The sequence below is a fragment of the Lepidochelys olivacea genome (genome assembly GCF_965140295.1).
Source record: "Lepidochelys olivacea isolate rLepOli2 genome assembly, chromosome: 7".
Lineage (NCBI taxonomy): Eukaryota > Metazoa > Chordata > Testudines > Cheloniidae > Lepidochelys > Lepidochelys olivacea.
The window spans coordinates 83,646,874-83,673,730 of NC_140417.1; the positions used below are offsets into that span (position 1 = coordinate 83,646,874).

The following is a 26,857-nucleotide window of genomic DNA, read 5'->3' on the forward strand; positions in this document are numbered from 1 at the left end:
AGACGTAGCTATGCTGACGTAAATCCCAGTGTAGACAGTGGCACAGTTGCAATGCTGCAGGTGTGCCACGGTCATGTTTTAAGTGTGGACATACACTCGGACCCTCACACAATGGCAGGAGCAATTTATCAGTGTCCTTCGCTGAGACCTAGACAGCTCTGCCACTTAGCACAACATGACAGCACTGCAGTCTGATCAGATTGGCAATGGCTTGCTGGCTGTTGTTTGAACTCCTGGACTTTGCATCCGGCAGGACCAGTCTGACAGTCCCACACTGTTACCACCCTCCTCTGCTCTTTCACATATTTTATTTTTGCTTACATGCAAGAGAATTGTCTGTAGGAATTGTCTAGACAGTGTGGGTTAATTGAAACAGAGATATGTCATTTTCTTCTATGACTTCCCCTCACCATATCCTCATCTTTGCCAGAAGCTCTAGTTCCCCCTTTCCCCACTGAAAAGGGCCTCCTTCAGATAATGCCATCTGGTGGCTAAACACTTCTCCTCCCCGCTTCCCCAAATCCTGGATGGATCAGAAAGGGATCTGTGCTTTACCATTAGATACCTCCAGACACTTTACTCCATAGCTTATCCTAAGCAGCCCCTTCACTGCACCTTCTGGAGGTAGCTTCTACAAAAGGCAGAGGGAGGAGCATTAAGGGGCAAGAGCTCAATTCTCATCTAATACCCATGTTCACATGTCACTTCTCTTCCCATAGGGAGCCCATCAAGGGCTCTGGGATCTTACATTCCACACCACCAAGACTTGTCATTCTTCTCCTCTAAGGGCTGCTGTGCTCCATCATCTGCTGATTCTGATTCTCTCCCTTCTTCCATACACTGGGTGCCCTCTACTACATACAGTATATGATGGGGGAAATTTGCCATTTGTGCTATAACTTGTTTTCTGTAGGGCTTGGACTGATATTTGATGGAGTTTTGGACATTCAGTTTTACCTACCCCTCTTTCCTCTGTCTGTTGAGCTGTTCCTCTCTTCAGTGGATTTATCCTCCTGTCTGGTCTAAGGTCTATCTATGTGCCTCTCTTTGATGTTACAGCTGCTCATGTCTTGGGAATTTTTTCTAGCCTATCAATTCATCTCCTCCCACCCCCTCTAGTCTATCCATTCACAGATTCATAGCTGGGAAAGGCAGGGCTTGGAAGAGACTCCCCTGCCCTGCTTCTTGCTATACACACGCACAGCGGTAGCCAACAGAAGACTGGGAATTGCTTTGAGGGTGGTCACAATAGCAGTACAGTACTCACACATGCCCTCTTCTGTATTGCTGGCTATGGGTCTTGTAGTTGTTCTGGGGATATTTCAATGATTTGGTCCCGGGACTATAGATAATACCCTGTTTGCAGCCTGAGGGACATAGACCCACATGCAACTTCTGGTTATTGTACAAGTCTATCTTATGATATTCACACAGCCTATACAGCTGGTTCTCACATGACATAGAGCAAGCAGAAACCAGTAGCTCAGTCTGTTTCCCCTTGTCCTTACCTCAGAGGAGGACTACAACTAGAGAGCTTTCTTCACTGCTTCTGCAGAACCCCCTATATAGAGCAAAACTGTTCCCAAGCTGGTGCTGTCTAGTGCCTGTAACCTGGTGCTCTCACTCATACACAGCAGAGTCACCAGGGTCACTCTCAGCCACTATTTTGCTACTCTGAAACCTATTTTAAAGTGCATGCTTCCATTCATCCCACCGGGATGGTTTCTCCCACTGCATGTTCCAGGAAGTCTCTCTACCCAGCATACAGACTTCTTTGTCTGTCTGCCCCTAAACTGTGCCCCTTTGTGAAAGGTGGTCCATGGGGACAACGAGTTAGACTGAAATGCAATGCTACATCCAGCGATGAAGGAGCAAAGCAAAGGGTGTGAGCAGAGTCGGCTGTGTAGCCCTAGGCTGGAGGGATTGGTAGGTTCTGCCCCAGCTACCAGCAGATATTGAAGTGTTTTTTTTCTGAAACAACTAGCCGTGAAACCTTTTAATAACATAACAGAAAAGGTCAGAGCAGGAATTTCACACTTCTTGAGCAAGCTGGTCTGGTATAACTTCATGCCCTCAAGAAGCACGAGGTGCGGAGAACACATACAGTTCCCTAAAATCAGTAGGGGTCCTTTCACACCCGGGACCAAGTGCTAGGAATTGTTTGTCCAATCTCCCACTTTGTTTTATGGCTGGTGTTTGTAAAGTATTTCAGGTGCTATGAAGGTGGTAAGGAGGGAAGATATACACCCAGAAATCATGTGCAAATGAGACAGGGCACATTGCTATTTCTGCACTGTTGACATTTTCACCTGTAAACTTCTCCTCAGAGGTAGGGCTGTTTGAGCAGAGCCTGGCAGGGGAGTTACCAAAACAAACAAACAAAAAAGCTAAATTTACTGTAACAAAGGAAATTAATTTTCTTTTCAAGCATGGAGACCTTTAAAAATAGATTTTTAAAAAGAATATATAGAGTTTAAAATGGAAAAACGATGGAGTGGGAAATGGATTTTGCTTTCTCTCTCTCATACACATGAACACGTTCATCATGCAGGTATCCTGAGTAACCATGCCAGGGCAGTCTCTGTTGTCACACTAACCTCTGAAACCCTGAGAGTCTTATTTTCAGAAGGGCTGAGCAGTTTAGTTGAAGTCAATAAGAGCTCTGGGTGCTCAGAACCTCTGAAGAAAACTGGTTTCCAAACTTTTAAGTTAGTGAGAAGGATGGACAGGAATAATTGCAGCCCTCAGTGGGGAGAGCAGAACACTTTGGCTTCCAATCTCATCTTTTACAACATAGCTCATCACAGCAAATTGTGCCCCTTGTTAAATATTTTAATGCAAAAGGGCTAAGGAGATTTTGAGTTTCTCTTTCAAGCAAAGCCTCCATTTTTGCAAGTGCAATCTGTTACTTGCAATAAATTTACACATGTATTGAATGGCCAAGAAGATGCAAGAACAAATGTGCAGATGAAAAATTACATGCTCAAAGTAGGTCTAGTTCAAAAATACATTATTATTGTAAATGGCTGAGGCTCAGTCTCCCAAGTTTGTAAGAGGCAGCATGGTCCAGGGGATAATTCCCTGATAATTCACTGGGCTCTCTTCCTCGCTCTGCCACTTTGTAGCCTTAGCCAACACACTTCACTTTTTTGTGCCTCAGTTTCCCCATTTGTATAATGAATATTGTGACGTTATCTGATTAAAATATAACCATGTTGATCTTTGTTGCAACCACTGTTATATATTTGCAACAAATCTTGTACAAAGGTTGTCAAGTGAGGTGTCTATGAAAAGATTATGATTTGCTGGTTATGATTATGCTATGTATATGCACATAACATTTTTGTATTTGAAGTTATGAATATTGGCTCCATACCTGGATTTCAAATGTTTGCTCCTGGGGTAACATCCATGAGGTAGTTAGCCAGCACATCTTGGAGGAACTATTCAAATTGAGTGGCCCATCAAAAGGGCACAACTCATAATGGACGATGGGAGATGCCCATCTACACTGAGTGGGCTGTCCTGTGCTGTCTGGAATATAAGTAATGGCTTCCTGCAATGACTGAGTGAAATTGGGCATGAACATGTGACTTCCCATGTGATGCCAAACTCCATCTTCTTGCTGTAATTTTCCATAGTAAGAACAAGGGGATGCTCTCCACATGGCAAATGCTATAAAAGGCCCTGGAAACGCCTCCATTTGGTATTCAATCCTGCTTCTTACCTCTGGAGGAACTTTGCTACAAACTGAAGCTCTGAACAAAGGACTGAAGGACCCATCCAAGCTGTGGATGTACTCCAGAGACTTTACTTAAGCCAGCAGTTTATTCCATCACTGCTACAAGCCTGAACCAAGAACTTTGCCATTACTGTGTGTAATTAATTCCTTTAACCAATTTTAACTCTCACCTTCCTTTCTTTTTATGAATAAACTTTTAGATACTAAAGGATTAGCATCAGTGAGATTTTTGGGTAAGATCTAAGTTATATATTGACCTGGGTGTGTGGCTGGCCCTTTGGTATCAGAAGAACATATTATTTCATGAGAGTGGTTGTAAAGAACCACTCATCAGTGTTTTTGGTGGTGGTGATATAAGAACTGCAATGCCTGAGAAAACTGCCTTTATGTCTTCTTGTTAGCCAGTGTGGTGAAACAGAAGTTTACTTTTGTTGCTGGTTTGGTATACCCCAGAGGGGATTAGCCACCAGTCTTGGGATGTATCTGCCCTCTTTCTCAGCAGTTTATCCTGAATTTGGCATTCTCAGTTGTGATCCCCACTGAAGCACAGTTACAAATATAAACAATACTTTGGTGTTCTATTAAAATAGCATCTAAACCCTCAACTAAAATCAGGGCCCTTCATAGTGGGAACTGTACAAATACATAGTGAAAGATAATCCCTCACCCAATAGGTTTACAGTCTAAACAGACAAGACAAAGGGCAACAGGGGAAACTGGCACAGAGATGGAATGGCTTGGCCAAGGTTGCACAGCAAGCCAGTGGCAGAGTGTGGAATAGAATCCCTGGTTCCCAGTCCAGTGCCTTCTCCTTGGACCATACTTCTTCTCCAACTTTTTAAAAGCACTTTTAAACCTTTGGATGAAAATCACTATATATAATTATTATTATTGCCCTTCAAGCCAGGCACTATTCATAAGATGGGCTGAATTCAGCTCTACTGTAAGAGGAAACAACTCCCTTGACTTAAGTGGGTTGCAACATGCTCCATCAGGGCTGAATTTGGCCCAATCTCTCTCCATGCTTAAATATAGCTCCATAAATGAATGGGTCTCTTGAAAGGAAATCTTTTTCATGCCCCGAGGGACATGCCTTCCAGCATGTTTCAGGTTCGTGTGCACACTGTGCTTCCAGGAAGCCTGTATTTTCCAGCTGTTCACATGCAGGCAAATCATTCCCTGAATTTATATGCTACGTGTATCATATGGACAGAATTAAACAGATGGATGGGAGAAGGAAGGGAAGTCTGAGAACGTGAAATAGAAAGAGTGCAGCACACGTGAACAAAATATTAGAAGACCGCACAACAGTACATGGTGACTGGGGAGGTGATTGGGGGCTCTGCAGAAGCAGCTAGACTTTCACCAAGAGCCTTATGTGGAGACGTGTATTTGAACCTGCACATACTCTGTGCAGGGAAGGGATGGAGGAAAGCAGGGAGCGGGAATAAAAGGAGGCTCTGACTCTGCTGCTTGCACCTACTGGTGATTTATAAGGGTAACAGACAGTGTTACCCCGCTGTCAGGGACAGTAAGAGGTCAAACGCTGCAGCACCGAATGGCCATCTGTCATCACAAGTGAAGTCTCTTTCTTTTCTATTTTCAGATGTTCAAGCCTAGGGAGGAGTTACAGGGAAAGGGGGAATTGCGGTAGGGAACTTGTGCATGTGCACATTTTGATTGGAAGGCTCAATTTTCTTACTGGCTCACTAGGGACTCCTCTTTTCCCTCCCCTACTCCCAAACAGCTAAATAACAGTGATGGGAGGTGTGTCAGGCTGGGGACTTGGGAAAGTGGGCTGAAAGCCCAGAATTTCAGGGCAGTTGGGAGTAAACACTTCCCCTCCTCAGGAAGTAGAGAAAAGTGGCTTTTAATCACTATTATATCATGCAGAAGATCAGAGATTTCCTGTTCCCCAGACCTCCCCTATTTTTGAGCCATCCATGTCTCTGCCTGGAACAAGCTTTAGGCACTGCAGTGCCAGCTGCCGTTCTGCCGTCTCCAGAAAAAGGCTGACACACGTACGCTGGGGTCCTGGAGACTGCCCTCCATTATTCAAGGCAGGGAATATGCACTCACCAAACACAATGGATGCCGCAGTGAACAGAGGAACTGTTACTATGTTCGCTCTTAGAAGCCCATACATAGAGGACACACAGAGCTATTTGAATCAGGTGATCACCTCAGAATTTGGGAGGATAGGAGGAGAGACAAAGAATTCTTGTTCACATTGATTCTTTAACATGTGGCTTGCGTTCTGTATTAGGTTTGTATCCGTCTAGACGTCTGTTATTCCTCTGAAATGTATGAATGTTCTGCTCTCTGATGGGATGAAGGCTAATTTTGAAATCATCCCTTTCTGCTCCCTTGACACCCTGAACCAAATCTCCACTGAGCAGGGTTAGATGGCTCGGTGGTTTAAATTCCGGTGGCTGATCTACACCAGTGTTCCCGCTCTTGCTACCAGCTGTAGTAGTGGTAGTGCAAAGGTGGAGAATGTGAGGGGAAAATGCTAGTGTAGACAAGGCCTCTGTGACAAATGGCCAAGCCCTCTGAAACCACTGTCCTGGTGCTGGACTGTCTGTGACAGTGGGATAATGCCAATGGGACTATTACCCTCTGTGCAAGACCATCTATGATTGAAGATTAATCCTCCAGAAACCACTGCTCAGTGCTGCTGTATCTGGGATGGAAGGTAATCCCTTTGGAAACTCAGTCCCAGCATCTGACTATCTCTGCTATAGGGCTAATCCCCTGGAGACCAGTTTTTTCTACTCTCCAGAACATTTTTATAAGAGTTTTCCCTCTAGTTTTCCAAGTACAGGGGAGTTTAAGTTTAGAGAAATTACATCTTCAAAGCAGCTGTCTAAAATGCACCCACAAAATCTGTGCACACATCCACTGCAAATACAGATGTGGTAAACCCAGGACAAACAGCTACAAAGGTGGGGTTAGTAATTAGTTCCAAGGTTAAAAGGACCCTCCCTATCCACTGAGGAGAGATAACCACAGGGCAATAAGGTTCAGCTGGAAAAGGGGTTGCTAGAGAACCAATTAGGTTCAGCTGACTCCAACTACTTGAGACCTTTTTAACACCCCCCCTCCCCTCACCCCGGCCTGGAAGGATGTGGGGGGGGGGGGCAGGGAAGCTGCCAGTAGGCTGTTTGCAGCAAGACACCAAACCTTCCCAGTAGGGAGGCTGCACTCCCTCACCATAAGGGAAGGCAAACAAGCACAAGGGACTGACTGAGGAGAGGAGTAGCAGGACCCTGTGCCACCTATAAGGATTTGCCTTGCCCCAAATCTGAGTCTCCAGGGCTAAAAAGGACTGAGCCTGCTGAGGTGAACAAGGTATTTTACCGCATAGAATAGTGTCTCATTTATGCAAAAGAGCATTTTTCCACACAGAATGGGGAATAATAGACATAAGTGGCCTTTTGCACATTTAATCCACTTTCTGCACTTTTGGGGGAGATGTAAAGAATGTGCACTAAATTTAGATGGCTAGTTTTAAAAATTTGTCCTTAATAATCACCCACTTCCGGTACCCAGGAAACTCTTTGAAAAAACTTAGTTTATCATTACCAAAGGCAGCCCTCCTTGCGTGTTTCATTTTGTTTGTGGAGCGTGGGACAGTTGGTGGAACAATCATGTTAGGCGAACAGTATTTCTGACACATACAGAGCGCTGCATCTCATATACAAGAAGTAGTAGTATTTTATGAGGGTTGTTAGAAGTTTGGGGATCAGCTGGGAGGACAATCTGGATTTCAACGTTAATTGCATACATTCTATGATTTATCATAGAAGATTCAACTCCTGGCATTTTGTGTTTGCTCCAAAATGCTGGCATAGCTGGAAGTTGGAAAAAAGATGCTGTAACAATCTCATTGTTTAGTGTCTGATGGCCTGACTAGCTAAACATCTGTTTGAAATATTAATAACTGTCAGATGGGAACTGCTCAGGGGCTCTGTACAGTTTCACACCATCTGTTTGTAGAGTAAACACACTTACACACCCCAAATCATTTTGTTGAAGCTTTCATTCTCCTATCTCTGTGCGTGTGTGTGTTGGGGGAGTATATCTGTTCAGGGGCTGATGGGAGAGAACATGTATTGTGGAATGAGGGAGAACTCAACACATGTGAGAGAATGAATTCACATATATTTAACTAAAGCAGCACAGGAGCACTCACCAACCAGAAATACTTTGAGTTTCCAGTGAAGTTATTCTTCCTAAATGGCAATTAACATCTGTTTCAAATAATTTTTAAGATGGGGTTTGGTTTCTGGTTTGCCGATTTACTCTGTGCCATCAATAATTCCTTCTTAGAAGCTAGAAAATGCATTTTCTTGCTTTTCTAATTTTCTCATTGCCCATTTGGTGAAATGAAGCATAGAACCCAGTTTCCTGTCTTTCAGTTACTTTTCTGCTTGGGTACATCTGTCCTTTTGGCTGGGAGTCTGATTTCCAGCTTGAGGAGACCTACTCGCACTAGCTCACATCAATCTAGTGCCCTAAAAATAGAAGGGAGCTGCGACAGTGCAAGGAGTGGGAAGGGCTAGCCAGCCCAAGGACGTGCCCACCGCACATCCTAGGCATATATGTGGGTTGGCTAGCCCCACCCACTCCCCACACTGCTGTGGCTACACTCTTGTTTAGCACACTACATTGGTGGGAGCTAGCCCAAAAAGTCTCCTCAAGCTGGGAATCTCACCCCTGGCTCAAAACGTAGACATATCCTTTGTGCACCAGCCAAGAGGTCATTCGGAACATGCCTTGCTCTGGCAATGATATTTGTTAGCTAATTCTGAAACCCAACAGGAGGGGCATACACATACCTTTTCTCTCAGTCTCTAGCTCCACCTGTTTTGTCTAGGTATCGCACCACACACTGGGGAGCAGGAGCCAGACTCATCTCTACAACGACGCAGGTGTCCGGGTAGGGATGACGGAAGGCATCTTGCACCTCTCCTGATTTAGCACAGGCTAGAATAGCTGGTTCTGCCACAAAGGCCCCTACAGGGCTTTGTAGGGCCATATAATTTCAGGTCTATCTCAGCCCTCCCTGCTCCCCCTCCAGGCTTTGATATGCCCACCCCTCATCTAGCCCACCTATCCCCACCCTTGCTCTACCAATAGCATGCCCCCAAACAACTCTTGTGCCTGGGGCTTCCGCAGAGCTGACAGGGCTGTTCCCTAGGGGCCCTTGCGCCTGCCCTGTGGCTCCTTTGTGACAGCCAGGCCTAAACTGCCTTGTTGTGAATGTGGCACCCACATGGGGATAATCAATCCTCAGGAATAGTTAGATAAAAAGCATCCTGCACCCAGGATGTGACTAGTCCATGACCCATTTGTTCTGATGGTACAATGCACAGAGCTTTCATTTTCATTGGCGATGCATTCGGTGGAGTCAACGTATCACAGCTTTGAGGCCAAGGTGTAATAAAATGCATATTGTAAATTCAGAAAATTCAAGGTTGTTTCTACTTACATGGACCCTCAAGACTGTGGTTCCCACTGTGACGTTCTCAAACAGGCTGACGTTGTACAGGACTTGGCTGAAAATGGGGCGGTTGTCATTCTCATTGATGAGGTTAATCTTCACACGAGCAAAGCCAACGTGGTCTGGCACGCTCTCGTTTGCGAACAGCTGAGCAGAGACAGGAGGCAAGCAACACAGTCGGCGGCTTCATTTGTGTCTTTTTTTTAAAAGCAAAAAAAGCATCAGTGATCTCCTCTGATGCTCTGTTACTACAGCAGCATGTCTCTGGTGGTAGGCCACGCAGCTAACTCAACGCTGAACATGATGCTGGAGGGGGTTCAAGGCAAATTGCTCCCAACCATTCCAGGCAACCATGCCCGTTTACCAGACTGGAAGATCTTTGTTATACTAGTCAGTCAAATACGCTCCCCACGTTCTTTTGTGCACTTTAACTAACAATTAGAGTGCACAACCCAACCCTCAGTCTTGCAATCCTGAGAATACACCAAGCTCCACTGCAGGTGAGACCAATGGTAAGGAGTTTAGAATAACCAGTCATGTACCACAGAATACAGTAGTGGTATGCACACAAGTTGTGGCAAACATCTGTTCTATGAGCATGATAGCACCGCTACTGTCTCCTCCTCATCCTCTCCCTTTAAAGACACCCTGAGCGTGATATATCTAAGCTTCAAGCCCCAGGGTCATGGCATTAGGAGCTGCCACTATTTCACCATCTAACCAGTGAGCTGAATGGGATTGGAGCATTGGAGTTTCTGGTTTACACTTTGCACTGCTCAGTGAAGGCAGGTTTTTATTTATGCTTCTTTACTGGTGTATAAAAGCCCCTCTGCTAGGACTAATAGCAACAGGAGCTGCTGACATGATCAGGAAGCTGCTTTTCCTGCCAGAATTTATAACTGAACCAGACAGTGGGACGCAGCTCAAGCAGGCTGCTGGAAAGAGTTTTGCTGGCTGATAGGTGCATTTAAAACAAAGTTTTATGCTCTATAAAGCTTTTATGGTCCCACAGTGCGAGGGTGGTGGTGGGGGGAAACACATGTTTTGTTTAAGCTCTAGTAGCTAAGGCTCTAAATTTTGAAAAGAGAGGGAAGACTCAGAGCAAATATATTTTTCTTCTTCCCTTTTTGGGGGGTGGCCGGGTAAATTTTAATGCTTTTGAATCCGACAACTCTGACTAGAGGCAGGAGCAGATTGGGCAGGTATTATAAAAGCTTGCATACGCAACTCTACTAGGGCACTCCATCCCTGAGTTTTGGCAGGTCTGACGGTCTAATCCTGGGCTGCCTCCACAGCCCGGCCACTCCATCTCTATGCTGCCAAACAGTATGGTAGGTTTGTGAGATCAACCAATGTCCACTACCAGCCAGAAAGACTGACACAATCAAAATCATATCACTTAAGTCAGGTGTCAGACTTGGCTCGCCAGAGGTGACAGGCAAGGCAGGGATGTCAAATATACAGCCTGTAGGCAGGATCTCATTCTCAGGACCTGTTTGTCTGGCCCACAGATTCCTCTACAAGATACAGAGTTGGCAGCCGCTGGATAATGCTGCTCAAAGAAGGCAGGAAGGCCCTGGAGACAGAGTGAGAGGTGGGAAATGCTTGCTTGGGGACACGCAATGGAGGCCCTCATCCCCCCCTTCCTCCTCCTCACCCCACAGCAGCCCTTTGTAGAGCCCCCAGTGATCCATGCCCTGTGCTCAGAAGAGCTCCCTTCCCCACTCTGCTGTTAACCTCACAGGACCAGGTTCAGGGAAGCAGCTCCTTCTCCACTTCCCCTCCTCTTCCAGAGAACAAGACCCGTAGAAAGAATCCCCACAATGGAGGGTGGGAATCGCCAAGGGGGAAGAGAAAACAGAGATGGGGGAAGAAAAAGAGAAGGGAAAAGGGATAGCTCTCAAAGGGTGGAAGAGAAAAAAAGGAGAGCATGGACAGTCCCCAAGGGGAGAGAATTCCCCAAAGTGGGGGGCAGTAGGAGAAGTGAGAGGAAGGGGCTATCCAAAGGGAGGGATGCAATGAAAAGGGGTAAAGGTCCAAGTGTGTGTATGTGTGTGAGAGAGAGAGAGAGAGAGTGTGTGTGTGAGCGGGTGACAGACACACAAAAGAGTGATGGGGTGTGTGACTGGTCATGGGAGGATGCTCAGAGGGAGAAATAAGATGTCTTAAATGGTCTTTAAATGCAGTATTTAACTTTGCTGGATGAAGAAGCCTATTCTGCAGTTGGACACAACTGCAAATTACACTCTTGCCAGTGAGCTTTGTACTCTAGGCTGATGGTTTCTCACTGAGTGAGTATGCCATTTTTGGGCTAATGCATCATCTTACTGCATAATGTAGCCCTGGGGTCCTCCCATCTCCAGCCTCTCTTCCCACTGCCCATTCACCTCATATTTGGGAGAGTTCTTACAGAAAATTCATAGCGAGGAATTGTCTCAAAGTCCAGCGGCACTGCAACTCGAATGCGGATGTCTGCCTTTCCCTGGATCGAGGTTGGAGAGATGATGAAGTGACTGGAGTTGTTTCCCACCAGGTAGACCTCAAAAACACTGTTGAGTCCCTAAGAACAACATTTCAAAATAACAAAGAGAGAAACATTAACAATGATAAATGCAAAATGTACCTAGGTCACCAATTCAATGCAGGGATAAACAGCCCAGGCTAAATGCATGATAGGCTGAAAAATAATCCAGTGTTGGCATGGATTAAACACATATGAATAAAAGATGAAGGGAAATGAAATCAAGAGACAGGTAGAGAGAAGAGACAGACAGACAAATAGGAAGAGTGGCATGGAGGAGCCTGCCAGACACAAGAGAGGAGAATGGAAAGACAGGCACATAGTTAATGGGAAGAAGTCACACAGCCAGAGACAGGTATGTCTACCTGGAAGAAACATACCATTTCCTCTCTATTGTCCTGTGTATTTTTGTTTTGCATTTGTACAGCAATTAGCACAATGGGGTCCTGATCCATGACTAGCCCCTTTGGTAATACACATTAAAATAATAAATAATAATAATAATTAATATTTCATCAGTCCCATTGTACATATGCAGGATGCAAAATGTATGTGGTTGGTATAATCCTGACCTTATTGCACAGTATATACACATGTAAGAAATGAAACTTGCCATATTTAAAGATACAGGATGATTCTGTACACACCACACATATTTTGCCTACATACACCATGTTATGGTAAGTATAGCAGATGTGCTTCTCCACATGTTTTATCTGTAGTTGGAGACTTGTGCTCCCTTCCAAGGAACACTACTGTTCTCCACGACTCAGCCTCTGCATGACCCGACCAGCCTTCATCATTTCAGCCTGGATCTGCATTACCAGTCCTACCCTTTACTGCCATGGTGGCAGGATGCCAGGGAAAATACAAGCCTGATGGCAAATAGACAGCACACAAAGTGTGCCACACGTATGCCGAGCCACAGACAGTGCATGTACAGTATGCCGTGCTCAGGATAAACCCATAGATGGCACACATCTAGAATACCACTCGTGTGCCAGGCCCACAGACACCGCATGTCCAACATACTACACGCATGCAGAGATCATAGATGTCACATGTCCAGACTGCTGCCTACACATATCCAGTGCAGAGCCTGCATGCTGCACCTCAAAACACCACCAGCTACATCACTGAGGGGATCCTTTAACCTCCAGAAACGCAAATATTGATTCTAAACAGTTATTTCTATAGACAAAGCTTCACTTTCCTCAGGCACAGCTGAAACTGGGGACTCAAGGGCTCCCCTCTCCCCAAGCCTTCTTGGGAGGCAAGCAGGAGCCTTTTCCCAAATACTGATAGTGACACTTCAGGACCTTCCAACCAAGCAACAAGCTCCTTCCCTCGGTGCAACCCAGCAGAGCACATTACAATAAAGTTCAGAAACTGCCAGAGCCGAATTTCCAATTTTCCCCCGAATGGTCTTCGGGATGTTAGAAGGAGGGACCAATTAAATGCACGAAGGGGCACTAATAGCAAAAGCTGGCTGAGCGTGACTGCTGAAAGCAGGTGACATGCCAGAAAGTCCCCACTCTATTTTCCCCTCCCCCTACCAAAAAAATAAAAGATATTCCCATGAAGAAGGGGGGAGAGAGCTGAGTATTCCTAATACTTCTATTGTACCAGAGGTATGCATGCCACGCATGGCGCTTCATGGACAAATTAAGAAGACAAGCTCTCTGCCCCAAGGAGCCAACAAGCTAAATGAGACCAAAAACTATGACAGTTGATGGGGAATATACACAACAATAAAGAAAACATGAGGCAGTCTGCTCTTAGCAAAGCTCTGGTTAGAGATTGTAGTACTGCACTTTCGAGTGCTCCTACTTTCACGTACACTAGAGATGCCCCATTGGAATTTTTTTAGAATACATTCTCAGGGAGAGGAGATGTGATTGTGCTGGAGTACAGATTAGTGAAGGATGGTAAGCTGGAAGATGTGAGGATGAGAGAGCCTTTTTCACTGGCTGGAACAACTGAATGCCACTGGACTTCCTTAGAATGAGGACGACGAGGTAAAGGCCCCCAAAACTGGGTTTGGCAGAACTGGATTATATGGAGGAAGTGGGGAGAAGTAGGAAAGTTCATGTATAACCCAAATGGAGGCCAGGCTTTTAGCAAGAACAAAGAAAAGTTATTAACAGATTCCTTGCTCCGAGGTCTTCTCACTTGAGTTGGAAGCTGCATCCAGAAAAGAGATAAAAGGGTTTAATGATGACTTGCAGACCTCGTATCAGAGTCAATTCTACTAATGCAGCTACTCAGCATCTCTGCCCCTACATAAGGTGAAGACAACTGTGCAATTACGTTGGAGGGGAACGGATACTTCAGAATGAGAAAGGCTGCAGTGTAACCCAACGGGTGACCGACCCCTCCTTTTCTGTTGGCCTAGGAATTTGAAAATGTTTTGAAAGCACATGGAGTTGGATCGTCGGGAGCTGCCCACTTGTGTGGCAGCTATGGTATGTATGGTGTCTGCTGTCAGTTCTCAGTAAAACACAAGCATCACTAGTCTCATTCGATGGGCTTATTGATTCTATTGAGTCCTAAGGAGGAATCTGCAATGTGCCTCCATATGATGAGCTATATATTTCCTACTCTGGAGAGTTGAGGGGGAGGCAGGAAGGGAGATGAAGACAAGGAAGGGAGACCAAAGCAGACACTAACTCTTGCAGCAAGAGTGACTAGTGTAAAACAAGATTTGCTTGGCTTCTGCGGTTACCTTTGCGCAGGCAGCTTACAAAGAATGTATGGGTATGTTGATACCTTTCTTTCAGCCTTCTAGATACATCATAAAGCAGCAAAAATGGCACAAACTGAAAAAAACCAAACAATTCCTTTGCAGGTTACATTTAAATAAGAGTACTTTTCCTATTTCTATAGCTTCCTGACAAATGCCAAGGGGCTTTTTTTCTGCCCCTCCATGCAATTTTCAATCCTATCTTAATATAGGAATTTAGTGCTTAATACCCTTTGCTTGTTTGCCTTTAACCTCTTCAGCATCCCTGGCACAGAGGGCACATGCCCAGCAAACTCATACATCACATATGCCTCCTTGCATACCATGTGTCACATTCTAGCATCTCAACGAATAGACTGTGCAGCCTGCCAGGGGCAGACAAGGGATTAATTTCCATACTTACTGTGAAACAAACACATTAACAACCACCACCAACTTCTAAATTGTGCCAGTGTAGGTAAGTGAATGTCTGGAGGTGCTCCTGCAGACACTCATCCCCACATAGTGAACGCTGAGTATACACCGACCAACACAGCTAGGACATTCTAGACACACTGGTTCTGAACCCTGCCTTTCAGGACAGCTTTTTAGAGGAGGTGGTCGAGACAGGTGGAAGGTTAGTAACGAAGCAGTAAAAGTGGGCACCTGTTTAAGAAGATATATATATGTTATGTCAGTTTATATTCTCTGCATTAGAGCACATTCAGTCTTAACACATTTGAGCCAAGGTCCTTTTTTCAGGTCAGAAAGGGATTACTAACCCAGAGCAACAGCCATGATTTGCCTACCCCAGCATGACGCAGAGAGCTAGATTTTGATATCCTGTCTTACACTTAGTGGCACCTTATTCCACAAGTGCTTCCCTTACCTTCAGTAGAGCTGCATGTGGAGATATGTACCATCCAGCACGGGCTAGGGTATCCGAATCGGGCTCTCAGATGGTTTTCGCAGTAACTCCTCATTTGCCCTGAGCACTTACATAAAGAGTTTATTTATTTATTGGCAATTCTATAGTGCTTAGCAGCATAGCAACTGAGTACCTACAAACAAGCCATACCCGAGTCTGCAGTGTCCCAAGCTGGAGACTTGGAGAAATCAAGAGGATCCAGATCTGCATCCTCCAATTTTTCCTCTAATGTGGAGGCCATGGCAGCCAGGACAGTGTCAAAGAAAGCCCTCTCCCCACACCTAGCTGGAGCCTCTCTCTGGTATCTTGTACCAGCATCCTTGTGTGCCAAGATGCCTTTCATCACTGTAAAATGCTGTGGATTTTCTTGGAACTGAAGAAGAGTGATTTTGTTGGGATGCGAGATAAAGTTGAACATCAAAAGGAATCCCAGCATGTGTGAAAAGGAGCTGGGTGGATTAGTTCCCCTCCAGCTGGGAAAGCAGATCAGTCTGTTGATATTTGCCATCCCTAATTACCAACCACTCCAATGCCTGAGCCTCCCCACATGAAGTCTTGAGGACTGGAATTCATTTGCCTTTTGGGAAAGTTGCTATAATTTTCAATTTATTTATTTATTTTGTTATTTATTTTTTGTTTCTGCCCCCATGCTGCTTTCCTTGCTCCTAGTTACTGGAGCCTTTGAACCCCCTGCAGATGGCTGATAGTAAATCCAAAATATTCAAATTGTTATCAGCTGCCCACCAGAAGGGGAGGGCTTAGACTGGCACACAGCTGTCTCCTCCCAGTATACACATTACCCTACAGGAAAAGAGGGAAATTTGGGAGAAAGATTTTTCTCTGTTTTTTTAAAAAAAGACCTCTTCCTCCTTCCCTACCCCATCCTACATATGAAGCAAAGAAAGGACCTGCGAAACGTGGGGAGACGAGCAGAAATAAACACGGTCTCTTTGGACTGTGTAAAGATTCTCTCTCATAAAGGCAGGTTCACAAATGAATCAGCTCTGGCAGACAAACTTACTTATGCTTGATAAGATCAGTAAAGGATACATGGGTATTAGAAGCATCAATTGCTTGTGACCTGCGTACACTTGGGTTTAGCCCATGCCTCTGGCTGTAAAGGAATGCTGTTTACATTGGAGGCCCAACCTCTTTCTGCCATTTTCCCTTCTTTGTACTTGATCTGTTTTCAAAGACCAATGCTTTAGATTTTTTTTTTCACTCCTGCAAAGTAAATGCTTAAAGAAAAAAAGAAGTCGAGGTCAGCTCATAAACGACTGTAAAATAATGAACCAGCTTGCATAGCCCAGCACTTGTGTGTAACCCTATAATAATAAACCAGCCTGTGTACATTCTATGGAGGAAACAAATAATTCCAGAAAGAAACAGAGCTCAGAAATGAGCTTATTATTAACAATAAAAATCTAGAAAATGCAATTAGTTTTTATTTTAATAATGCACTCAACCACTTTAGTATCTGTGGTAGGTTCTAATGCAAAATTAAGAATTACAATTAGTTTAAACTGTGAAGCACTCCACTCACTATACAGAGCACAGGGTTCTTGGGCTTTCTTGTCCTGCTCTAGGAAGACCATGACTTTCACATGCCCTGAACAAACAAGGAGGCAGGGCATCTGTCCCTGGACCACCTAATTCAAGATACCAACCATTCATAGAAGACAGAGGTCATTCTCGGTACTCCCTTCCCCCCACTAAAGAATGTTAAAAATTAAAAAAGGCAATAGGATAGGTACAAGCCAGGGAAGCAGCTACAAACAACTGCCTCATAGACTTTCCTCTTGCATAGACTTTTTCTGTCACAACCTGGTACCTGAACTCGCCACCTCCGATTGAAATTCATTGGGGTCAAGGAGCACAATGGGCATCCAAGGGCTGCAGCAGCTGTTGCAGCAATTAGCATCCCCTTTACATAAATCCAGCTGTAGTAAGATCTTCCTATTTATTTAAGTAAAACGTACATAGCTTTAGTGGTGCATATTTATTAGTACAGTGGCTACCAAACTTTCTTGATTCACATACCACCCTCTTCAAAATTGTTGTGAAGGGAATGGAAGATTGTCAAGCTTAAGAACTACAGGTTGGGGATCCTGCATTAGTTCATTCTTTTGGTGAGGATTCATCTGAGCATTATATTGTAGCCACCTTGTACTCTAGGGACCTTTGCAATAGTTACAGTTATCAGTCTCGTATCTGTATCCAATAATAAACCACTCATTCCATCAAAAGAGTGAACTAGCTATCCTATGCCAATAACCAATGAAAAATACCCCTCAGAAAGTCCGCTCCTCAAATTCCTGGCGGGGGGGGGGGAGGGAGGGAGAAGATGAGTTTTGCCATGTAGGCAGACAGTAAAAGAACAAGACTCTGGTGGACCAGTGGGGCAAATGAGTTCCAGCGTCAGATACACCTTCATAGAGAACATCCACCAGCAGCCCCCTCCCTCTTACAGCAAGAGCGTCCAACTTGACCGCCTCTCTTGCAGTATGGCATGAAGGGAGACAACTCAAACCACTTAGGGCTCCACTAGGCCAGGGAACAATGAATGGGCCTTGTCACTCTGGAGGCCTTGCACTAAATCCAGAGGTGAGTCTAGCTGGCATACCGGGGGCTTACTCTTTCTTGTGCTCCCCTCAATGTGTACATTATGCCAACACAGCCTCCCTTAGACATGTATAGCGTGGGCACAAGTAAATCTAGAAGTCTAATTGAACACAAGGAGGTTTAAGCTACATGCTGTCTCTGAACGTGAGCCTTGGGTTCAAAATTCTGGGCCTAGATCACAAATGACCAGGAATGCAGTGGCCACCTCTAAGGGCTTGTCTACACTGCCATGGCAGCATTTTAACATGGCTTGTGGCACAGCGAGGGGAGAGAGCTCTCCCAGTGCTCTAAAAATCCACCTCCATGAGGGCCGTAGCTACCAGAATGGCTCCCAGCACTAGTGCACTGTCTATACAGGTGTTTTACAGCGCTGAAACTTGCAGCACTCAGGGGTGTGGTTTTTCACACCCCTGAATGAGAAAGTTGCAGCACTATAAAGTGCCAGTGTAGACAAGCCCTGAGTGTCTAAAATGTGAATGTGCTGGGGGGGAGTGAGGGTGTCTACATGTATCTGATGAAGTGAGCTGTAGCTCACGAAAGCTTATGCTCAAATAAATTTGTTAGTCTCTAAGGTGCCACAAGTACTCCTTTTCTTTTTATGTATCTGTATGGTGCTCATTACTTGCTTAACAACTTTCTACCTTCCAAATCTATGGTGCAGAGTGACAGAAAAATCAAACTATACAGTATTTCTGCTCTTCATCACTCCATTCTCTGCTTCATTTAATTAAAGCCCAATCAAACACCCAGAGTGACCACACACAGAGTTGAAAAATAAGAAGCCATCTTGCCTTGGAAGAGGAGGTGAGAGGGATCTTAGGCAAAGAAAGAATGGATTAGATGACCATTTTAGAGCACTTCATTGCATAAGCAGCATTTTATTCTCCAAAAACTACTGACTAGCTATTTTTTCCTTTTGTTCAATAACAAAGCAGAGGTGATTAGCTTATAGAAAGTCCCTGTTGTTCCTAAGAAAAAGAGAGGAAGGGATTCAGATCAGGCACTCCGGCTGTGACACATTGACATGTGCATGTGTGTATACAAGTGTACACAAGTGCTCTGTAGCAGAATAAGGGACTAGTTAATATAACTGTTACAACTATGAGTCATGGACAAATTTCTGCTCTAGACAGATCCTGGCTCTAGTATTCCACTCTCTCAGTGCATGGAACTTCCCCTGACAACAGGGCCTGTGCTCAAGAAGGCAGCACAGAAAGTCACTCGTGTTCCACCATTCCATTTTGATCTGAGAAGGGAATATTGCTCTGACCGTTTTTGTACAGATTGCCCTTGAACACTGAATGTGTTCAAAATTTGCTTGCTAACTTAATTCGGTCTTTAAAGCATGAGTAGGAGATAACCCTTGCGCTCCAATTGTTACCCATACCCTGCTTCAGTATCCCAGTGCATGTTGAACAAAGCCTATATGATATCTTATACTTCTCCAAAGGATTGGGAAATGATTTACAAACTGATTATTTGCTAGCAAAATGCAGCCACTTCTGGGTAAAATGCAGCAGACTAACAGCACATAGCAATTGCTACACAAGAATTTAATGTAAATAAAAAAAATAATACAACCACCCTGTATCCAACTGAAATTACTGGGAAATTTAGGGAGGCAGACTAATCAACCACACCAAAATATGGCCAGGACACAGGAGCAGCACCCCGCTCTTGGGGAAAACAGCATGGGATCTTTAATTACCATAATCAGGACTCAGGTTTACATTTCCTTCAAAAGACGTACACACACATACTGATTCAGTGTAACTCAAGTTCTTTCTACACTAACTAAGCTGTCACTTCAGCTCACAGGGTCGGAGCCCCAAGTCTTCGGAGCCCAAGGTCAGTTCATACTCCTCATCCTATCACAGCCTTATGATGGTGATGTGCATATCATAGGCACAAGAAAATTGCAAGGAGGGCAGTCTCCAGCAAGAGGCAGAGGAGATGCCAAGGCTCGCAAACAAATTGTCTAGCTGTCTTTACGAGTTTGCTAAGGATATTTTGGTAAGGGAGAAAGAGGATTAGACCTCTGAACAAAATGTTTAAGAAAACAGCTGCCCCTCTGCGTGAGAATATCCCTCCCCCTCCTAATATTCAAATCCTTTGGCACTCCTTCAAGGTATATTTAGACCACAAAGGGTTAACACCGGAAATGTGACTGAATAGCTTACAGGAAGGGCTGCTGGCAACAATTTGGCCTATTCACTCAGTGTTCATCCAGTAGCAGATGGCAGTACAGCTACACCCGACCTGAGTGTCTTCTTGAACTAGCCTTCCCAACCAACGATGGTAGTGCATCCGCACTGAACTACAGACAGGGCATAGGTGAAGGCACTAAGAGTCAGGATTGAGAGGGAGAGATGGCGATGAGGAAGGGAGATGGTCTATTAACCTCTGTATAGCTGTGTGCCAGAGAGAGAGAGGGGCACAAGCTGGGAAAAGCTGTTAATCTATTTGTCTAATGTCTCTGACTTGGTAGGATGGGGGATAAAGGGTAGGGTTGGTGGTGATGCAGTTCCAGAGGTGGTGAATTTTTCAGGGGACTGTATCATTTAGGTTCCTCTCTTCTTGCCATCACTACCACTCTCTTGTGCTTATGTGGCTTTTTGCATACACCTACATTTCTCTTGCTCTGCTGCCTTCATCTCTTTTTGCCCTGCATGTGTCTCTTTGCAAAACCCCTTCTCAGTCAGCATCACAGGAGGCAGAGAAGGGGCTCTGGAATATCATCACAACCCTTTCCTTTGACAGGACAGGACATTCCCTCTTCCCTCACAGAAGATGCCCATCCTCCAGCGTAGCACTTCACGGTTTGCTTTTTTAGTTTCCATAGGCATTCCTGTGGCACCCAGCATTGTATCACAGTGCCAGAGTGGGTTGCCAAAGCACATTTTGGTGCCTTTTCAATTCCCTGTCATACTGTAGTCTCCCACTTTCCCTCCACTCTCCCCCACTCCGTTCTTCTACCACCATATCCTATTCAGTCAAGTATTTCCACACTCTCCTTCATTTCTCCTCACCCTCGCTCTCCTATTTAGAGCTCCTCCCCTCCACTGCCCTCGTCTTCTCTTCCAGTTTTCCAACAAACATTACAAATGAAGTTCATTGCTTTCCCCTCAGCACCAGAAAGGCATTTTCACATTTCTCCCTCCCAGTCACTGTCCTGACCACAGAGGCCAATGAGAAGGGAATGGAGACTCTCTCTCCAAAGGCTGGTCAGCCTGAGGTTTGGAAGAAAAACAGTCTGCACTGGCTGGTGCCTGTAGTCATCTGGCTGTTGTCAGAGACCAAAAGAATCTGCATTTATTCCCAGAGCCCAAAGTTCCCAAAAGGGAACATTCCCCACATCCGGCGTGCATTGGGCTTCACTCAGCCTTTCACTTCCGCTCCCCTCACTCTGAGTCCCTGTTAATCCTTCCAGCTGCTCAACACTCCCACACACCTTTTTCTGTAGCCTTTTGCCTGCTTCAAGTGCCTCTTTCCACACACTTTGCCTTTCTTCCCTCCCTCCTTTCCTGCTTTCCCCCAGTTATCTGCTGAATTCCACACACGCTTGCACAGACGGGATCAATCTGAGACTGACTCGCCTTCAGTTTATCTCTGCTCCAAATGATTGATTCTCCCTCTTTAAGGGTAATTTGCTGGTGAATTCCATGTATTGCAAAAAACCCTATGAAATCTAATTCAATCCAATTGGCAGCTGGCACTTTTGGGAAGGAATACTGGAGAGCTGTCAATTTTCCTTTATAATTATGCACTATGTATATCATATTTATAGTGTGTGTCTGCCTATATGCATACATATAGTATATATAAGATTCATACATTACATGCATATATTCATATCCACATACACATAACACAACAGTGTCTGAGGCTACTTTATGCATTGTATATTTTTAGATTCCGATAGGTTTTTTTCAATCTTTTTAATAAGGAATATTTAAACATATCAAATCAACATACTTGCAGTGGTTCATGTGCTAGATACATTCTCTCTCTCCCCCTCTCTCTGCAGTCAACCATGATCAGTAAATAAAATCAAAGCCAGAATAGAGAAGTTTGTTTCTCTTCATATCTGATTCCACCTTCTGTTTAGGACATCCTCTGTTTTACTTAATGTACTTCTGCAGATACAAGGGTGATGAAGGCAGTTTAAGAATCTGGACAGAACAAAATTTGCTGGGAAGAAGGGTTTACAGCTACATGAGGGATGCTGCAAGTGTCAAACAGATTATTACGGGAGTTGGTAATGCAACTGGAACACTTTGATGGAGCAAAGTTAAGCCAATTTTTGAAAATCCCACCCTATCTGTTTAATAAGAATTTCAGTTACTTCAGTCAGCAAAATCTCCTCAGAAGTCCCCTGAGTTACCACTTCATAAGAAAAACAATAAGAAAAATGTGTAGTTCAAATAAATGTTGTACAAAATACATGGGGGAAATGGCTAGATATAAAGATTGGGTTATACCTGACAATTATTATACCCTCAAAGATTACATGCCTTTCTCCTTCTTTCCCTTCTCTCCTCACACTGGGTTCTGGCCAAATCTTGTTTACATCCTCACTGCCAAAGCCATAGTTCAGTTCCTCTCATCCAGACCACTGAGACTCCCTCATCTCTAGCTTCCCTAATTGTGCATACTCCTTTCTTCAACCTAGCCAGCATTCAGCAGCTAAAATAATCCCCTTTGCCCCCTTGGTCTGCCTGGGTCCCTTCCCCATCTCAAGCATTTTTACTTGCCTCCCTCTTTCTCCCCACATAAAAGTTTGAGCCCTTTGTCCACACTGTCTCACAGCTCAGCCCTGCCAATCTCTTTGCTCACCCTCTGCCCTACTGTTTCCTCTGCCCACTCTTTCACACTGCTCCCTACACCTGGAACATCATCCCTCTTCCAATGTGCCAAACATCCTCACTCTTCTTCTTTCAGAGGGGTAGCCGTGTTCATCTGTATCAGCAAAACCAATGAGAATTCCTGGGGGCACCTTCCTCAAAACCAACTTCATCTTTCTTTCCAAAATTGACTCCCACCCCTTTGCTCTGTACTCATCCCCCTTCTGTCTTACCTCAGTTTTAAAATATCAGAACTTTACATGCTACAAGCCTCTCTTTATTCCATGTATTGTAACCCTCATCTCTCTCTCCCTAACCCCCTCTTTTTTCTGTTATTGTCACATTTTAGGTTTGCCTAGTTTAGACAAAGTTCTTTGAGGCAGTGATTTTACCTTTTTAATCTCTGTAAAGTGTCACACAAAATGATACTCTTTAATACTAACGATACAGTATTAAAAAGGTGCCTTCTTCCTTCTCATCTTCACCAGGGACTAGTGGCTGGCTGAATGACTTTATAAACTAACTGGAATCTGATCCACCCAGAATGATTCCTGGACTCAGAACTGAAACAAACCTTTCTGTAATAATAAATAATATTAGGCCTGAATCCCCTCTCATTCATACAGATTTTACTCTTTCGGTGAATCAATCCTGATCTACAGCAGTATGTGACAGGAGAAGCCAGCCGAAGGCGTATATTTGATGTATATATGATTACTCTTCTGTAAAGTGCATAGTACAGTGCTGGTGGGAATGACTTCCATTGTCCTTCAGAAGAGGCTCTCAATCAGCTTTAGAAAACATATTCAAATAGATCATTCCCCATTTTGCAGATGGAGAAACTGAGTCACAGACAGGTTAACTCATTTTCCCAAGTTCACATAGGCTTGACCCAAAGAAAACTGAAGTCAGTGAAAAGACTGCAATTAAATTTAATGTGCTTTGGATCTGGCCCTTAGTGAGCAAGTGGCAAAGTCAAGAACAAAATACAGGTCTCCTGATGCTTAGGCCTCTATTCTAACTGCTAGACCACACTGGAGGCTGCATAAATGATTTGATGGCTGAACTTGCACTATCAGTGGAAAAGCAAAAAGGGCCAATTGAATTAAGATAGCACAGAGGAGTGTTAACACACATGGAAACCCCTAGCTAATTACTCCTCCAGAAGAACAAGCAATCGTATGGGCAGAGGTTGAGCCATGCTCCTACAGGAATCTCATCAGATGCCAATCTCCTTCCCGCCTTTGCTTTGTGCAGTGAAAACAGGCCAACTCAATTAACACCACATGGCTGTACCCGGAATCCATGTCTGAGGTCATTCTCAATTCTCTAACAGATTTTCCTCTCCGACAGGTTTCAGAGTAGCAGCCGTGTTAGTCTGTATCTGCAAAAGGAAAAGGAGTACTTGTGGCACCTTAGAGACTAACAAATTTATTTGAGCATAATCTTTTGTGAGCTACAGCTCACTTCATCGGTTGCATGCAGTGGAAAATACAGTGGGGAGATTTTATATACACAGAGAACATGAAACAATGGGTGTTACCATACACACTGTAACAAGAATGATCAGGTAAGGTGAGCTATTACCAGCAGGAGAGCGGGGAACTTTTTGTAGTGATAATCAAGGTGGGCCACTTCCAGCAGTTGAACAGAACGTGTGAGGAACAGTGGGGGAGGGGGATAATAAACATGGGGAAATAGTTTTACTTTGTGTAATGACACATCCAGTCTTTATTCAAGCCTAAGTTAATTGTATCCACTTTGCAAATTAATTCCAATTCAGCAGTCTTTCGTTGGAGTCTGTTTTTGAAGTATTTTTTGTTGAAGAATTGCCACTTTTAGGTCTGTAATCGAGTGACCAAAGAGATTGAAGTATTCTCTGACTGGTTTTTGAATGTTATAATTCTTGACGTCTGATTTGTGTCCATTTATTCTTTTACGTAGAGACAGATTGACAGAGCCAGAAGAGTACCCAGAAGTTACCTACTACAGGACAGGCCCAACAAAGAAAATAACAGAACGCCACTAGCCATCACCTTCAGCCTCCAACTAGATGATGCATTGGAGAGGTTTTAGTCACTATGACCCCCAGATCTCTTTCTTCAGTACTGTTTCATAGGCAGTCATTTCCCATTTTGTATGTGTGCAACTGATTGTTCCTTCCTAAACAGAATACTTTGCATTAGTCCTTCTTGAGTTTCATCCTATTACTTCAGACCATTTTTCCAGTTTATCCAGATCATTTTAATCCTATCCTCCATGTGGAGTTGTGCACATGCAAAGAGGCCACTTGTGAAAATTTTGCTAAGGAACAAGCTTTTTTCAAGCTAAACTGTGCCCATTTTTTTGAGTGATAGTAGATGGATTTTCAATATGGCAAGGTGCTGATGTTTTAATGGAGGTGGTTTTGGATTCAAAACATCCAGATTTTCTCTTTGTTTGTGTTTTTGGTGCTAATGGAAACCCCAATTCAGCAAAGCACTTAAGCACGTGCTTAACTTTTATGCACATGCTTAAGTCCCTAACTTCAGCAGAACTTAGGCACACACGTAAGTGTTTTGTTGAATTAGGATCATAATCATTTTATCAACATTATGTGTGCAAAATCAGATGGAAGGAGTGGAACAAGCAAAATTCCATAAATTTTTTTAAAATGTCACACAGTTCTAGTTATGAAACACGACAACATATTAAAATCTTTCTTACTTATAATAGCACCTAAAACATTTTAAAAGGGGCAACCCCTACCCATAACCGCCCCTTCTACAAGTGCTCAAAGGCCGCACACAAAGCGAGGGAGCCTACAAGCGGGAGTGTGGGACTGTGATTTGAATCAAGGGCTAATTGTGTTTGCAGACAGCAATGACCCAATTTCGTTTCAGTGACAGGGTTGGGGTTTGTTTTTAAAATGGAAGAAGGAAGGGGCTGACTAGGAGATAGGGAGCTCTTTCTTTCATCAGTCCTTTATATCCTTACTTCCATGTAGGGGGAGAAATAGCACTGGTTGTCCCTGTCTTTCTGTAGGATAGGGGAAGAGAGATGTAGAATAATAGACAATTCTCTCACCACTGGTCCAATATTAGTATAGTTGCACTGACATTAGCAATGGTGGGATGGATTCCTGGAGTTTTTATTATGATTCTGCCTAGCCTTGCTCAGAGTAAGTACCAGCGTGGCACCAAAAAAAAAATAAAAATGAGCCAATGTGATTTAGAGCTGCATACACGGCCACGTCACAGATCAGAGGGTAATTCTCCCTCCCCTCTACATACTCTAGTGAGACTGCAACTTGATGACACATCTCTGGGCACCTCAGTGACAGAACGATGCCAACAAACTGCAGGGAATTCCAAGACCCGGAACAAAAATCACAAAGGGGCTGGAGATGTGAGAAGAGAATGAAAAAATCCACCTATCTATAGTTTATTTAAACAACAATTAAGGGACTGGAATTATAACGTGGGGTGGGTGATGGGGCATAAAATAAGGGGTAGAATTGGTCTTTCTAAATCTGTTAAAAAAATCTTGCCTTGATTTTGTCTGTCTCTGTCTATACTTATTTATTTAGACACTTTCCCCAGTGAGTTGAAGAATTCTCTTTTCATTTCCTTTGCTTCTCATACAAATGAAGCGTGTCATCTCCTACATGAAGGTCACGATGCTACAATAGCTTCTGTCAGATGAACTCATTCACCTCTGTGCCTAAAGATCTCTTCCCCTCCTGCTCCCCCCATTCCCATTTGAAATCCCCATTGCTAATGATAACATCGGAGACAAGGGACAGTGGGGCTCTCTTAGGGCTTGTTGACACAATGAGTTGCTGGCAAGCTGGGGTGTGAATCTACCCCACATTAAATCGCTTAGCACTAATTGTCTGTGTGGACCCTGCTGACACATATTAACAGTTTGTTACTATGCTTTGATCTAGTCCTCCTTGAAATGGCTCTGGATGAAAGCACATTAACAAACTGT

General features: G+C 44.2%; 1 protein-coding gene across 1 annotated transcript in view; it reads right to left on the reverse strand.

Annotated features, from left to right (window-relative positions):
• Positions 1-26,857, reverse strand: part of CDH23 (cadherin related 23) — a 510,961-nt gene that overhangs the window by 228,273 nt on the left and 255,831 nt on the right. Inside the window, exons 12-13 of the mRNA XM_084634348.1 lie at positions 11,659-11,808; positions 9,237-9,395 (exon numbers count right to left, since the gene is read on the reverse strand). Of these exons, the coding sequence (XP_084490474.1) occupies positions 9,237-9,395; positions 11,659-11,808 (309 nt within the window). The remainder of the gene's footprint in view (positions 1-9,236; positions 9,396-11,658; positions 11,809-26,857) is intronic.